This window comes from Osmerus mordax, chromosome 17 (genome assembly GCF_038355195.1).
Source record: "Osmerus mordax isolate fOsmMor3 chromosome 17, fOsmMor3.pri, whole genome shotgun sequence".
Lineage (NCBI taxonomy): Eukaryota > Metazoa > Chordata > Actinopteri > Osmeriformes > Osmeridae > Osmerus > Osmerus mordax.
Window position 1 is genome coordinate 428,740 of NC_090066.1, and position 16,497 is coordinate 445,236.

Consider the following 16,497-nt stretch of genomic DNA (forward strand, 5'->3'; position numbering starts at 1 on the left):
TGATCTGCATTCCATTGCTGTAACCACTGAGCTATACCTATCACATTCTAACAGCAGTGGTTCACTACGAAAGGTTTAGGAGAACTTTCCCTACTCCTTCCCTTCCTCCTCCTCTCTTCCTCCTCCTCCCCTGGCTGGAGTGAGTGCTGGCTGGGCTGGCCTGGTCTGGTTTCTGCTCGTTGACATTCACAGCAGACAGTAAACCAGAGAAGCAGGAGAGGCTTAGGTAACGTCTGCAGATGCTGGAACACCCTGTCTGTCTTCTAGAACATTCTGCTGCCTGGGAGACACTAGCGAGAGGACGGGCGTTTTCTCTCTCTCTCACACTCTCTCTCTCTCTCGCAAGCTCTCTCTTTCTCTCACTCTCTTTTTACATCACCTCTCTCTGTCTTTCACTGTCTCCCTTTCTCTCTATGTCTCTCTCTTTTCTCACTCTCTCCTTGCTGGGACCATTATTTGGGTGTTGCCATGGCGAGGGACACCACAGGAAGTGTTGGAAGTGTGGTGATCACTTCCTGGTCTGTGTTCTGGGCGCCAGCAGCATACGTGCAGGCCTACCAGACCTCCTCCAGCCCCAGACCTCCTCCACCCCCTGACCTCCTCCAGCCCCTGACCTCCTCCAGCCCCTGACCTCCTCCATCCCCTGACCTCCTCCAGCCCCTGACCTCCTCCAGCCCCTGACCTCCTCCAGGTCCTGACCTCCTCCAGGTCCTGACCTCCTCCAGGTCATGACCTCCTCCACCCCCTGACCTCCTCCAGGTCCTGACCTCCTCCAGGTCCTGACCTCCTCCAGACCCTGACCTCCTCCAGACCCTGACCTCCTCCAGACCCTGACCTCCTCCAGCCCCCTCCAGCCCCTGACCTCCTCCAGGTCCTGACCTCCTCCAGCCTCTGACCTCCTCCAGCCCCTGACCTCCTCCAGCCCCCTCCAGCCCCTGACCTCCTCCAGCCCCTGACCTCCTCCAGGTCCTGACCTCCTCCAGCCCCTGACCTCCTCCAGCCCCAGACCTCCTCCAGCCCCTGATCTCCTCCAGGTCCTGACCTCCTCCAGCCCCTGACCTCCTCCAGGTCCTGACCTCCTCCAGCCCCTGACCTCCTTCAGCCCCTTCCAGCCCCTGACCTCCTCCAGCCCCTGACCTCCTCCAGCCCCTGACCTCCTCCAGCCCCAGACCTCCTCCAGCCCCTGATCTCCTCCAGGTCCTGACCTCCTCCAGCCCCTGACCTCCTCCAGCCCCTGACCTCCTCCAGCCCCTGACCTCCTCCAGCCCCTGACCTCCTCCAGCCCCTGACCTCCTCCAGCCCCTGACCTCCTCCAGCCCCAGACCTCCTCCAGCCCCTGATCTCCTCCAGCCCCTGACCTCCTCCAGCCCCTGACCTCCTCCAGCCCCTGACCTCCTCCAGCCCCTGTGTACCCGGAGGGAGGAGGCTGTTTTTCTAACCGCTGGTCAGATCTCCGTACCTGGGACACCTTGGTATTCTCCCTCCTGTTTCACACCTGGTCTCTCCCTCATTGTGCATTAACTCAGTGTGAAACAGCAACTTAGCGGGCATAGGTATGTCTCAGCTGCAGACCAAGAGGTGGCAGGTTCAGATCCTCCACTGCACATTGATTTGGATAAAGTCATCTGCTAACTGAATACCATTACTACTATCCACATGTAGACCGCTGTCCAGACGCTCAGTGTGAGGAGAGCAGTATAGAAGTTAAGGAATGTCTTCCAGAGTCTCTACATGCTTTCACACACAAGCAGGAGGGGGGGGGGGGGGGGGGGGTAGCAAGGCCATGTTGCCAAGGTGACACTGCAGAGGCGGGAACTTACAGGAAGTCAGACAGGCAGCCTGATCCTTGACCCAGCAGTGCTGTCAGGGGATCCAATCAGAGTGAGCGATCCCCAGCCTGATGATGAATGTAGAAAAAACAGAGAGAAAGCTGAACTGATACAAATATAAAGTTTTAAACTTCTGAGTATTTTTCCCTCTATCTCTTCACCCTTCACCTTTCTCTCTTTCTCCTCCTCTCTCTGTTTCTCCACCCCCCTTTTCTCTTTCCTCCCCCCCTCTCTTTCCCCCCCCTCTCTCTTTCCCCCCTCTCTCTCTTTCTCCCCCCTCTCTCTTTCCCCCCTCTCTCTCTTTCCCCCCTCTCTCTCTTCCTACCAAAAAGAAAACAAGCTGGCCCCCTTGTGGAGCCCCTGTAGAAATCAGTGTGTGTGTATGTGTGTGTTTGTGTGTGTGTGAGCTGAGGGGGCCAGTGGAGAGGGTGTGTATGTGGCTGTATGGCACACACACGGTCTACCTACGTGTGTGTGTGTTCAGTACAGTATTTGGAACATGTCATGTGTGTGTGTATATATGTGTGTGTGTGTGTTTGTGTGTGTGAGTGAGCAAAGGAAGGTTCTGTACAGAGAGGTCCGTCTGGCTCCCATGGTTTCTCTCTCTCCCCTCCTCCTCTCGCTCTCTCACGCTCTCTCTCTTTGTCCCCTCCCTCCCTCGTCCCTCCCTCCCTCGTCCCTCCCTCCCTCTCTCTCTCCTATCAGGGGACTCTAGCGCCCTCTGCTTCCAACAGCAGCTGTATCTGACGTTTACATCCTTAATCACCATTTTAAAATGCAGTAGAACAATGTGTGTGTGTGTGTGTGTGTGTGTGATGACCACAGTGACTACAGTATTTTCTAAATATTTTTGAAAGGTATACCACTTCTGCAAGATAGTGCAAACTCACCCCTGTATGAGTACAGCAGAGGACAAAATAACTTTTAAAAACTCCTTTGGCACACCAACGGATACGAACAGAAATTACATTATTCAGCACATTCTTATTTGAAGGAAACTGGTTCCAATGGCTTGTGGGAAGTCATACCCTTCCAAATATCAAGATCTGACCAGGGAAAATATGGTTTTTATCTCTGGTCTGGCTGGCTACTCATCTGGCTGGCATTTTCAAGGTTTTAAAAAGCTGCAGCATTCTCTTTCTTCTCTTCCTCTCTCTTTCTCTCCATCCCTCACATCCTCTTGTTGTCCCTCTCTTTCTTCCTCCAGCCATGTCCTTGTGATGTCTAGAAGGAGTTCAGGATTTTTCAAGACTCCTTCTCATGGATGCAGAACGCTTTTACTGTCTGAGTTACATGCAGCTTCAGCTGCTCTTTATACTCTAATAACCTATGCATCCCTGGGTGTCTTAGCAGGCACACTCCAGAGGACACAACACAACGTTTCTAGTTTGGTTTTTTTAAACCTTTTTTCCACACACAGTGAACACATGTATTAAGTAGAGTACAGTAGAGCCCTCATCAAGTACTCAACAATGATGCTAACCTTTTTTGGGAAACTTTATAAACGTTATTTCCGAAACGTAAAAGAAATCTACTTTTACAAACTTTCTTTTTTTCGTTGGAAACTTTTTGTGGAAACTCGTTTTCCACACACAGTGAGAGGAGAGGGTTTGGCTGGAACATCAGACAGCCTCCTGCCTTTTCTTTGTAGTCAAACTATGTTGGCAGCAGGACACAGGCAGACAGACAGACAGACAGACAGACAGACAGACAGACAGACAGACAGACAGGCAGACAGGCTGAGACGGACAAAGAGGGAGGAAAGTGAGACAGAGGAAGGAGAGAGAGGTTGAAGAAGTTGCTTCAGGTATTACACAGAGACGACGTGACTGGAGAGAGAGAGAGAGAGAGAGAGAGAGAGAGAGAGAGAGAGAGAGAGAGAGAGAGAGAGAGAGAGAGAGAGAGAGAGAGAGAGAGAGAGAGAGAGAGAGAGAGAGAGAGAGAGAGAGAGAGAGAGAGAGAGAGAGAGAGAGAGAGAGAGAGAGAGAGAGAGAGAGAGAGAGAGAGAGAGAGAGAGAGAGAGAGAGAGAGAGAGAGAGAGAGAGAGAGAGGGTGATGTAAAACAAGAGAGGGAGAGAAAGAGAGAGTAGGAATAGAGAGTTAGAGAGAGGGGGTGGTGGTAGTTCCAGGTGGATGTGTGATGTTGTGATAGGGGCTCAGGGTCCAGCTGGAGCAGAGGGAGGGAGGGAGGAGCCGCTTACACCCTCCCCAGCCAGCCCTCCTCTCTCTCCCGCTCTCTCTCTCTCCTGGCCCTGTGGGTGCAATGCCACGTAGCTAAGCAGTGTTAGTAGAGAGGGAGGAAAAGAGATAGAGTAAGGGAAGGAAAGGGGTTGGAGGGAGAGGTGGAGGAGGGAAGAGAAGGAGAGAGGGAGAGGAGGGAGAGGTGGAGGAGGGAGAGGTGGAGGAGGGAGAGGGGTTGGAGGGAGAGGTGGAGGAGGGAAGAGAAGGAGAGAGGGAGAGGAGGGAGAGGTGGAGGAGGAAGAGGTGGAGGAGGGAGAGGTGGAGGAGGGAGAGGAGGAGGAAGGAGAGGGGTTGGAGGGAAAGGTGGAGGAGGGAAGAGAAGGAGAGAGGGAGACTACAACTACAAGTAATGCTAATAATAATAATAATACTGATATTTGATAGTATTGACTTGAGGCTGATTATTGAACTGACTTCATGGTTGATTCATTAATATCACATGTCAATGTCTCATATCTGAAGGTTTGATGTTTATATTATTATGTGTGTGTTTGTGTGTGTGTTCCTGTCGAATTTTTAGTCCACATATCCTCTTCAAGCTTCACCAGGCATGCTGGTTCCTGTTATACATTACTGCCCTCTAGTGTCCAGGGGAGGTTACAGGACAGTTTACAGCCATCTGGTATTGTTAGGCAGCGTCTCAATACCCATACTTCCATACCATCATTAAACTACTATAATACTATTGCTATACTGATATTCTGTTCCGACACAAACACTGCCACTTCCTGTTCCGACACAAACACAAACACTTCCTGTTCCGACACAAACACAAACACTGCCACTTCCTGTTCCAACACAAACACAAACACTTCCTGTTCCGACACAAACACAAACACTGCCACTTCCTGTTCCGACACAAACACTGCCACTTCCTGTTCCGACACAAACACAAACACTGCCACTTCCTGTTCCGACACAAACACTGCCAATTCCTGTTCCGACACAAACACTGCCACTTCCTGTTCCGACACAAACACAAACACTTCCTGTTCCGACACAAACACAGGGGGCTGGGCTGGGAATTGCAAGGGACCTCACAATAAGATATTATTGCAATACTTGCATGCCGATACGTCACATTGCAATTCTCACAATCTTTGCAATTATTTCTGTGTTGTGATTTTTATTGTGATTATTTTTTTGTTTTTATATCAATAGACTATGATAAACAGTTTTCCTTTCAAATACAATATTTCCCCAATACATTGAATACTATAACAAACCACATTAATCATTTCATTTAAAGCTTTCCACATTTTATTACTGGAAGTTCAATTTGAATGTTATCCATATTTAGCCTAAAGCAGCACAACTCAGTGAATGGACTATTATTAATCTGTGTAACAGTGTGACATTTAACACTTGTACTGTAACAACTACTGAATAATATAGCTTTTTAACACTCCATATGGAAATGGACACTAAACAAAAGAAAAAGAAATAAAAAGAAAATGGGATTTGAGAATCGATGTTTGAATTGCCAAAAATAGCATTGCGATACATCACTGTATCAAATTTCCCCCCCATCCCTAGCAAGTTCTGCTTTGATCTTTTGTCAAAAACTGTTCCCTTCATGTTTACTTGTTCACATTTTTATGGTTTAAATACATATTACTGAACACAATTCTTTCATTTGAGAATACTACAACATTCATCTGAAACATTGTCTGTGCTGGAAAAGACGATCCCTCGCTGAATTCCTTCCTCGTTTCTTCAATTTTCTGTCTGAGAGTTTTTTTTTGTCTGTGTTTTTTGAGGGTTTAGCTAATCCGAGGGAATCCTCCACGCCCTCTGTGACTGTGCTTGTAAAGAAAAGGACTGTGCTTGTAAAGAAAAGGGGGGCATGTCTGACTGAATCCTGGATCAGGAAACTTCTCAGTAGAAATGCACCACCTGGAATCCACGGAGGCACCTGAAGGCGCGTGCGTCCAGCTCCGCCAGGTTGATGAGGTTGTGCTCCAGCCGCACGTGGACCAGGCCGCTGAGGGCCGGCTCAGGCGCGCCCCAGCAGAAGGCGTCGCGCGGCACGGAGCGGATGCGGTTGTGCGTGAGGCCGGCAGAGTGTAGCCCCGGGGGGAGCTGGCGCGGGACCTGCTGCAGGGCGTTGTGACACATGTCTAGCTGATGCAGCAGCGGAAGCATCCGGAAGGCTCCGGGGGCGACCCTGGAGATGCGGTTCCTGGCCAGACCGAGGTGCTCCAGGCTGGGCAGGCCGAGGAAGGCAGCCTTGCTGATGGAGCTGATGAGGTTGCCCTCCAGGTTGAGGGTTTTGATGGAGGCGGGGAGGTGGCGAGGAACCTTTTTGAGCCGGTTGCCCTCTAGGTTGAGGCTCTCCAGGTGGGTGGTGTTGAGGAGGGAGCTCCTGTGTAGCCCCTTATTGGTCAGAAGGTTGAGGCTGAGGTCTAGAACCACCAGTCCTGCGCTCCCGGTGAACGCCTCTCCAGGGAACTGCTGGATGAGGTTCCCTCGCAGGTACATCTCCTTGACAGACAGAGGGAGCCCCAGCGGTACTGAGGTGAGCTGGTTGTGGTCCAGGTTGAGGGTGCGCAAGCTTCCCAGAGGAGAGAGCACCCCGGCGGGCAGGGAGTCCATCCCGCTCCCCAGGCTGTTGTTGCTGAGGCTGAGGACCAGCAGGCCGGGGCACCTCTCCCAGGCAGCCTCCGACATCCCGGTCAAGAGGTTGGCGTCGAGTCTGAGCTCCTCCAGGGACGGTGGCAGGTCGGTTGGGACGTTGGCCAGGAGGTTCCGGTCAAGGTAGAGGCGCTTCAGGGCGCGGATCCCCTCGAAGGCCCCCTCCACGGAGCCATCCGTCAGCTGGTTGCTGCTCAGGACAAGGAACTCCATGGACAGGTAGTCTCTGAGCAGGTCCAGCTGGATGCTGTCGATGCGGTTGTGCATCAGCAGGATGTAGCGGGAATTGTAAGGAATTCCATACGGGACCTTGTCCATGCCTTTGTCTGAACACTGGACCACTCTGGAACACAGGGCACAGCACAGGGACATGTACCATACACTGCAATGACAATGAACATGGCCTGGTCTAACTTAGCCTAGCATAGGCTAGCCTAGCACAGCATAATGTAGTATCGCAGTACAACTTAGTGTGAGATTTCCAGATACAATTTTCTAATTGATCATGCGTGAGCATTGCATAGCTAGCCTACATAGCAAGCCTGCATAGCTAGTCTGATGCTGGCAGGTTAGCTATACTTACCGTCCATAACAGGCACACTCTGGGGGGCAGTAGTTATCGTGGAAGTACAGCAGTGCTCTTGGTGCTGATGTGATCTCTTGTTCTTTCACTTCCTCTTTCATCTGTTTACTTTTATTGACCTTTTTCACAGCTTTGCTTTTATTGTTTTTAACTTTCTTATGTTGCTGGTTTTTCTTATTCTTGCCTCTTGCTGCAGGTTGCTTCGGCTTGGGTGGAGGGGCTGGACTTGTTGCCGTGGCTGTTGTTGCCGTGGCTGTTGGTTGTGTGAGCTGGGGTTTGGGTGTAGACTTTGGTTGTGGGGGTTTGGGTGTAGACTTTGGCTGTGATGATTTTAGTTTATGCTTTAGCAAGGGGGCATGCGCTGTTGGTTGTGTGAGCTGGGGTTTTGGTATAGGTAATGGTAGGGGTTTTGATGTACGTTTTGTCTGAAGAGATTTGAGTTTAAACTTAAGCATTGTGGCATTAGCAGTCAGGTTGGGTTTAGATGTAGTCTGTAACTGTTTAGGTGTAAGTTGTGGTTTAGTGGTAGGTTGTAGTTTAGGTGTAGGTTGTAGTTTATGTGTAGTTTGTGGTTTATTGGTAGGTTGTGGTTTAGGTGTGGTCTGGAACTGTAGTGGTTTAGGTGTAGGTTGTGGTTTAGTGGTAGGTTGTAGTTTAGGTGTAGGTTGTGGTTTAGTGGTAGGTTGTGGTTTCGGTGTAGGTTGTGGTTTAGGTGTGGTCTGGAACTGTTGTGGTTTAGGTGTGGTCTGGAACTGTTGTGGTTTAGGTGTAGGTTGTGGTTTAGGTGTAGGTTTAGGTGTGGATTGTGTCTTTTTTGGCTTTACCTGTTTTGGTGCAAGCTTTGGTTTTGTGAGTTTTGGTGTAGGTGTAGGCTGTGTCTGTGATGGTGTAGACTGTGTCTGTGATCGTGTAGACCGTGTCTGTGATGGTGTAGACTGTGTCTGTGATGGTGTAGATCGTGTTTGTAATGGTGTAGGTGTAGACTGTGTCTGTGATAGTGTAGGTGAAGGTGTAGACTGTGTCTGTGCTGATGTAGACTGTGTCTGTGATGGTGATGGTGTAGACTGTGTCTGTGATGGTGTAGGTGTAGACTGTGTCTGTGATGGTGATGGTGTAGACTGTGTCTGTGATGGTGATGGTGTAGACTGTGTCTGTGATGGTGTAGGTGTAGACTGTGTCTGTGATTGTGTAGACTGTGTCTGTGATAGTGATGGTGTAGACGGTGTCTGTGATGGTGATGGTGTAGACTGTGTCTGTGATGGTGTAGGTGTAGACTGTGTCTGTGATGGTGTAGACCGTGTCTGTGATGGTGTAGACTGTGTCTGTGATGGTGTAGGTGAAGGTGTAGACTGTGTCTGTGCTGGTGTAGACTGTGTCTGTGATAGTGTAGGTGAAGATATAGACTGTGTCTGTGATGGTGTAGACTGTATCTGTGATAGTGTAGGTGTAGACTGTGTCTGTGATGGCGTAGACCGTGTCTGTGATGGTGTAGTTGTAGACTGTGTCTGTGATAGTGTAGGTGAAGGTGTAGACTGTGTCTGTGCTGGTGTAGACTGTGTCTGTGATAGTGTAGGTGAAGATATAGACTGTGTCTGTGATGGTGTAGGTGTAGACTGTGTCTGTGATGGTGTAGACTGTATCTGTGATAGTGTAGGTGTAGACTGTGTCTGTGATGGTGTAGACTGTGTCTGTGATGGCGTAGACTGTGTCTGTGATGGCGTAGACCGTGTCTGTGATGGCGTAGACTGTGTCTGTGGTGGCCTAGACCGTGTCTGTGATGGTGTAGACCGTGTCTGTGATGGCGTAGACTGTGTCTGTGATGGCGTAGACCGTGTCTGTGATGGTGTAGACCGTGTCTGTGATGGTGTAGGTGAAGGTGTAGACTGTGTCTGTGCTGATGTAGACTGTGTCTGTGATGGTTTAGGCTTAAGCTGTAATGGTTTGAGATTTAGCTTTGGGAGCTCTACTTTCTTTCTACTTTCTCTAGGCTTCTTAACCACTGTTTTAGCTGTAGGCTTCTTAACCACTGTTTTAGCTGTAGGGTTCGTAACCACTGTTTTAGCTGTAGGCTTCATAACCACTGCTTTAACTGTAGGCTTCATAACAACTGTTTTAGCAGTAGGCTTCATAACCACTGTTTTAACTGTAGGCTTCATAACCACTGTTTTAACTGTAGGCTTCATAACCACTGTTTTAGCTGTAGGCTTCATAACCACTGTTTTAGCTGTAGGGTTCATAACCACTGTTTTAGGTGAAGGCTTCATAACCACTGTTTTAGCTGTAGGCTTCGTAACCACTGTTTTAACTGTAGGCTTCATAACCACTGTTTTAGCAGTAGGCTTCATAACCACTGTTTTAACTGTAGGCTTCATAACCACTATTTTAACTGTAGGCTTCATAACCACTGTTTTAACTGTAGGCTTCATAACAACTGTTTTAGCAGTAGGCTTCATAACCACTGTTTTAGCAGTAGGCTTCATAACCACTGTTTTAACTGTAGGCTTCATAACCACTATTTTAACTGTAGGCTTCATAACCACTGTTTTAACTGTAGGCTTCATAACAACTGTTTTAGCAGTAGGCTTCATAACCACTGTTTTAGGTGAAGGCTTCATAACCACTGCTTTAACTGTAGGCTTCATAACCACTGTTTTAGCTGTAGGCTTCGTAACCACTGTTTTAACTGTAGGCTTCATAACCACTGTTTTAACTGTAGGCTTCATAACCACTATTTTAACTGTAGGCTTCATAACCACTGTTTTAACTGTAGGCTTCATAACAACTGTTTTAGCAGTAGGCTTCATAACCACTGTTTTAGGTGAAGGCTTCATAACCACTGTTTTAGGTGAAGGCTTCATAACCACTGCTTTAGGTGAAGGCTTCATAACCACTGCTTTAGGTGAAGGCTTTGGTAGCTCTGCTTTAGCTGTAGGGTTAGGGTCTGCTTTAGCTGTAGGGTTAGGGTTAGTAGGGTTAGGGTCTGCTTTAGCTGTAGGTCCTGTCTGTGATGCAGTGGATGGAAACTCTGGCGCTGTTAGCGAGGGTGTAGGTTTAACATTTCCTGCTGTGGAATTTGTCACCTTTGCTTTGAATGCAAGCTTTTCCCAGGGAGTTTGTGGTTCCTTGATTGTGGTTCCCATCACCTGTGCTCCAGCAGGGTTTTTCATTTTAATCTTTGATTTTGTTGTAGATTTAAGTTGTTTGGTCGTGACGTTTGTCATCTTAGACTTAGGGTTTATCTCCTTTAGTTTGAGCATGGTTTTAGTTTCCTTGGTTACAAGGCCCTTCAGTGGGGCTGTTGGTGTTGCGTTGATGGATACTTTGCCCATTGGCCCAACTTTGACCTCCAGTTGGGGCCTGTCAGTCACGCTCAGAACCTCCCTGAACTCGTTGTCAACCAATGAGACGGTTTTCTCCTTTTTCGGGGAGGGGTCTGGAGTGTGATTGACAGCCAGATCTGGAGCGTGTGTGTGGGGAGTGGAGTCGGAGTCTGGGGTGCTGTGGGTGGAGGAGGAGGAATCCTGGGAAGGTGGTCTGGGCGTGACCAGGGGAGGGAAATGCTCCGTCGTGGGGCAAGGAGTGATGTCATGGTTGGGCACAGGGGGCGGGCCGGTGGGAGGGGCATGGGTTTGATTGACATATTGATGAACCAGTGTAGGAGGCAGGTTCTCTGGAAGTGATGGCGTAGTAGTGGCAGCTGGATGTGGAACAGTGAAAACCTTGTCTTCTTTGGTCTCCGAGGCATGTTCTTCCAAGTTCTCCACAGTCTTGTGTTCCTCCTGGCTCACTGACTGCTTCTCTTTCTCCTCCCCTTCTTTCGTATGTAGACCTGCCACCAGTTTCCCCTCCTCCTCTATCCCTTTCTCTGCTCCTTTATTCTCCTTCACCTTTGTGTCAATCTCAGGGTCTGTCTTCCCATCTGCAACACGTAGGCTCTCCTCTGTCTTCTCATCTATGTTACTATCTTCCATCCTCCCCTCCTCCTTCATCCTCTCCTCTTCTGTACTGGTGAGATCTCTCTCCTCCTCCCTCCTCCTCTCCTCAGGGTCTGTCTCTGGAGTGAATCCTTCCTCTCCCTTTGGTTCCTCCTTCCCCTTTCTCCTCCCACCATCTCTTATCCTTTTTTCAGGGTAGAAGGTATCTGGTGTCAGGCCCTCCTCAGCTCCTCTCTCTCCTTCTCTCCTGCTGTCATTAGCACGCTCCTGCCGGACCTCCTTTTCCCCAGCTGGGGGCGTCTCTCTAAACTTCTCAGGTCTCCTCTCTGCCTTTTCCATCTCACTTCCTGGTTTCGTCATCTCACTTTTTGGTTTTGTCATCTCCCTTCCTGGCTTTTCCGTCTCACTTCCTGGTTTCGTCATCTCACTTCCTGGTTTCGTCATCTCCCTTCCTGGCTTTTCCGTCTCACTTCCTGGGTTTGCCTCCTCTCCTCTGGGTAGCTCTACAGTAGATTGTTTCAGATGTTAAAATGCACAGTAAAAAATATAAATTTTTACCAAAATCATTGCCGTATAAGTGTTTACTTTTTAACGTGTATTACAGTCTTTGTTAGTAGTTATTATGTTTTCAAATGTGTGTCACATAAAACATTACATGCAGTATTTCCGCTATACCATTTAATAACAATTATAATTATTATCTTTTCTGTCATAATACTAGTAAAAGTAAACATTTATTCAAACAAGTTTTTTAAAGATTTAAAATGAAAAGTTGACTTGACTTACTGGTGGTTAGGAGGAGGTGAGTGTGTCCAGGAAGCAGCAGCACACACAGCAGCACAACAACTGCATTCATTTTATATCTGAACACAACAAATACAGCGTTAAGCAGAGAGAACATGAACACCAACACTGAGAGCCAACAGAGGCTGGATTCCTGCACATAAAAATAGTCATAACATCAAAATATATTGAATACATTTTCAAAAATGGCTGATCATTGGAACGGAATAGATAATAACATGGCAGCAGAAGGCTGTGCTCTCAGTCCAGGTTGTGACTGGAAGCTACACTTCCTAGTGTCAATCGTTTCTCGTTTCAGATTTATGAGTTAGCGTGTCTTACCTGGTTAACTGTCTCATGCACAGTATGACATCTGACCAGCCCTTCACACACAGTCTGAAAGCTGCTGGAGCAGCGCTTCTGTGGGAGAGGGGAACCCCCCCCACACACACAGATACAAGCCTGCCAGACACACACACACAGAGACACAAGCCTGCCAGACACACACACACACAGAGACACAAGCCTGCCAGACACACACACTTGACTGGGTTTGGTGACTTTAATGACCTATTTAAGAGACAGTCTTCTGAATGAGGAAGCTTCACACCCAGGCTCCAGGACGGGGGATGACCTGGGGGGGAGCTCTCCAAACACTCATACCTGCGACTGCATTCTCTCACCCACCCTCCATCCCCCTCTCCCTCCCTCACCCCCCTCCACCTCTCTGGAATCTATGGGGAGGATCTGGGGAGCGTGGGATGAGAGGGAGAGGTGTACAGAGCTGGGGTCAGAGTACAGAGCAGTGTTCAGGGGTGATAGCATGCTAGTGGCGAATCGGACATGACAACTTTGTTAAACCTCCGTGACATTTGACCCCTCTGAACATGCGGCTCCTGGCTTGGTCTGGGTGGAGGCGGACTTCTTCATTATTTATTAAAGAGGCCGTCGGCCTCCAGAGTGGATCAGAGGTTATGAAACATTCAGTAGACGTTTTAGTACAAAGAATCAGAATCAGAATGGGATTTATTCGCCATGAAAGTTTGCACAGACAAGGAATTTGCTTTGGCAGGAAGGTGCATACAATATACATATACCTAAAAATGTTATATGTGGACTAACTATACTAAGGGTACATAAACTAGCAGTACTAAGTGGGATTAGAATATAATTAAATATACAATAAAATAAAATATAAGTTGCCGTAAATTACAATATAAAAATACAAAAATACAAATATTACAAAAAATACAAATGTACAAGATACCATGTACAAGATACCATGTAAAAAGCAACATACAAATAGTGCGTATTCTTTTTAAACCTCAGCATTATGATCATGGAGGTGTGTGTGTTCTCTCCACTGGGTCTTGAGAGTGTGTGTGTTTGTCTTGAGAGAGAGTGTGTGTGTGTGTCGAGTATTTCTGGGTGTGTTTCTTGGTGTTTCTGGGAGTGTTTCTGGCTCATGCTTTGTCTCACTGTCATCGTAGTTCATTCATTAAATATTTTATTTCACCATTTTAATACGTTTAGAGATTGAAGGTTGATATGAGATTGATATTAGCAATCTGCTAGGAGTATCTCCAGTGGCAAATAATCACAGGTAGAATTTCTTTTAAATGTATTTGTTGGGTATTATTATTAGTAAATCACTGAGGCACAGCATGTCATTATAAATCAACATACAGTTCCAGCCACAGCCACAGGGGGGCGATGGAGACTCAGAAGCCCGTTCCATGGTTGCCATGAAAACAGGCCATAATGTTACATAACAACCAGAAAAAGACACATCAAGCCCAGCTCCTCTTAAATAACGAGGGGGGGGGGGGTATTTAATTAATAGATGGATATACATACACATACTGTAAATAGATACATAGATTTACATTTAGTAGACGCTCTTATCCAGAGCGATTTACAGTAAGTACAGGGACATTCCCCCGAGGCAAGTAGGGTGAAGTGCCTTGCCCAAGGACACAACGTCATTGGCAGAGCCGGGGATCGAACCAGCAACCTTCTGATTACTAGCCCGATTCTTTAACCGCTCAGCCACCTGACTAGATACAAAAATACACAAATGTGTGATTGTGAACATACAGTACGCATGCATGCTGTGCATCTGCTCTGACACACACACACACAAACACACATTTACATTTATTCATTTAGCAGACGCTTTTATCCAAAGCGACTTCCAAGAGAGAGCTTTACAAAAGTGTATAGATCACTGATCATAACAACGAGATAGCCCCAAACATTGCGGGTAGCCAAAACATGAAGCATACTTTGTGAAAAAACTAATAAATGCCAAAGGCAAGAACCATAAGAGCATGTAGTTAAACAAGTTACAATTAAACAACATGAACCTCAAAAGTGCAAGAGTGTACCTGTAGAAAGCAAGCAACACACACACACAGGTCCCTCCTGGAGGCAGGAAGAGGAGTCATTTAGCAGCATGGTTGTCAGGGAAACCATTTATCAGCATGGTTGTCAGGGAAACCATTTATTATCGTGGTTGTCAGAGAGACCCCTCCACAGCTGGCAGATGAGGTGAGGCTAAGCAGGTGAGGGAGGGAGGACCAGTGTGTGAGGGTGTATGAGAGTGTGTGTGTGTGTGTGTGAGGGTGTGTGAGGATGTATGAGTGTGTGTGTGTGTGTGTGTGTGAGGGTGTATGAGAGTGTGTGTGTGTGTGTGTGTGTGTGTGTGTGTGTGTGTGTGTGCACGCTATTGAGGTTGTGTGTGGGGATGAACCTGGTGATTCCTCTAGTGAACTCATCCTGCAGGTGTCAGGACCCTGATGTCACAATCACAGCTGGTTCTAACCCAGTATTGAAAGAGGAGATAGGATGTCCTGGTTCAGTTTGCTTAAACTGAAACACACACACACACACAGGTACATGCTGAGCATAGCAGGGTCAGAACTTATGACTGGAGAAGACACATTAAGTCTGTCTGTATGCATGTCTCTCTCTCCCTCCCTCTCTCCTTCTCACGCTCCCTCCCTCTCTCTCTCCCTCTCTGTTTCCCTCTCTCTCTCCCTCTCTGTCTCCCACTCTCTCCCTCCCTCTCTCCTCACGCTCCCTCTCTCTCCCTCTTTGTCTCCCTCTCTCTCTTTGAGGGATGTTTCATGAGTCGATGAGTTTGTCTGTTTTCTGTATCCAGAGGGGGGGGGGAGGGGTTGATCTCTTTAATGGATCTTTCTCTGTGGATTAGACACGCATGCACATGGATACACACACACACTCTCCCTCTCTTTCCCTCCCACACACACACTCTCCCTCTCTCTCCCTCCCACACACACACTCTCCCTCTCTCTCCCTCCAACACACACACTCTCCCTCTCTCTCCCTCCCACACACACACTCTCCCTCTCTCTCCCTCCCACACACACACTCTCCCTCTCTCTCCCTCCCACACACACACTCTCCGTCTCTCTCCCTCCCACACACACACTCTCCCTCTCTCTACCTCCCACACACACACTCTCCCTCTCTCTCCCTCCCTCTCCTCAGTCAGCTGGTTATTCATTAAATCATCAAGTTCAAGTTTCAACAGAGCCTGGACTCCAAAAGAAGTTCAAACTCTACATGTGTGTGCGTGCTTGTGTGTGACTGTGTTCAATGGAACAGCTGTGTGAGGTAAAACAAACAAGACTGCCTGACAACTGCTCTCTCATTGGCCAACATTGTTGCTCCTTCAACCAATCACTGGGGCGGTTCACAGAGGAGGACAGATGGAAGCAGGAAGAGTTTAGTCAGGAGTTGGTGGGAGGATGTCTGAGGTGTCAGGTGGATGTAGGAACAGGACAGGCTGCTGGGAGAGAGACCTCCCTCCTCTGCCTGTGAGAGAGAGAGAGAGAGAGAGGGGAGGGAGGGAGGGAGGGAGGGAGGGAGGGAGGGAGGGAGGGAGGGAGGGAGGGAGGGAGGGAGGGAGGGAGGGAGGGAGGGAGGGAGGGAGGGAGGGAGGGAGGGAGGGAGGGAGGGAGGGAGGGAGGGAGGGAGGGAGGGAGGGGGAAGTTGGCATGAAGCGAGGATGGTGCAATGTTAGGTTAGAGAGAGAGAGATGTTGGTGAGAGAGAGTGTGTGTGTCTGTGTGTGTGTGTGTGTGTGTGTGCTGTAATGGTTGCATGTGTAGCCGTGAGAGATTATCTGTGTGTTTGTTTTCTGAAAACAGAACAGCAGTATGTGTCGGGAGGTCCGACTAGACCCTCCCCTTCTAGTCCACATCCCCAGGAACCAGGTTCCAGTCTGGGCCGTCTGTGTGTGTGTGTGGCCTGGTGCTTCTCTACCACCAGTGTAATCTGTCTGGGATTACCCTGTCTGCTAGCCTGCTGCTCTGGAACAACAAACACAGATTAAGAATCCACACAGCTTGGACTCCTGGCGCTACGGATCTAAACTCTAATTATGGAGGTATTTTAGATAAAAGGTCTGAGTTTCCTGCTGTGTGTGTGTGTGTGTGTGTTTCTTGTGTCCTACTATGGAAGAAACG

At 48.4% G+C, this 16,497-nt stretch overlaps 1 protein-coding gene across 1 annotated transcript; it reads right to left on the minus strand.

Annotated features, from left to right (window-relative positions):
* Positions 1 to 5,366: 5,366 nt before the first annotated feature.
* Positions 5,367 to 8,175, minus strand: wu:fc23c09. The gene is made up of 2 exons (XM_067254703.1): positions 7,288 to 8,175; positions 5,367 to 7,047 (listed from the first exon to the last, which is right to left on the minus strand). Exons 1-2 carry the CDS (start codon positions 7,740 to 7,742, stop codon positions 5,949 to 5,951), a joined length of 1,554 nt encoding a protein of 517 aa, XP_067110804.1. The 5' UTR covers positions 7,743 to 8,175; the 3' UTR covers positions 5,367 to 5,948.
* Between the last annotated feature and the right edge of the window lie 8,322 nt (positions 8,176 to 16,497).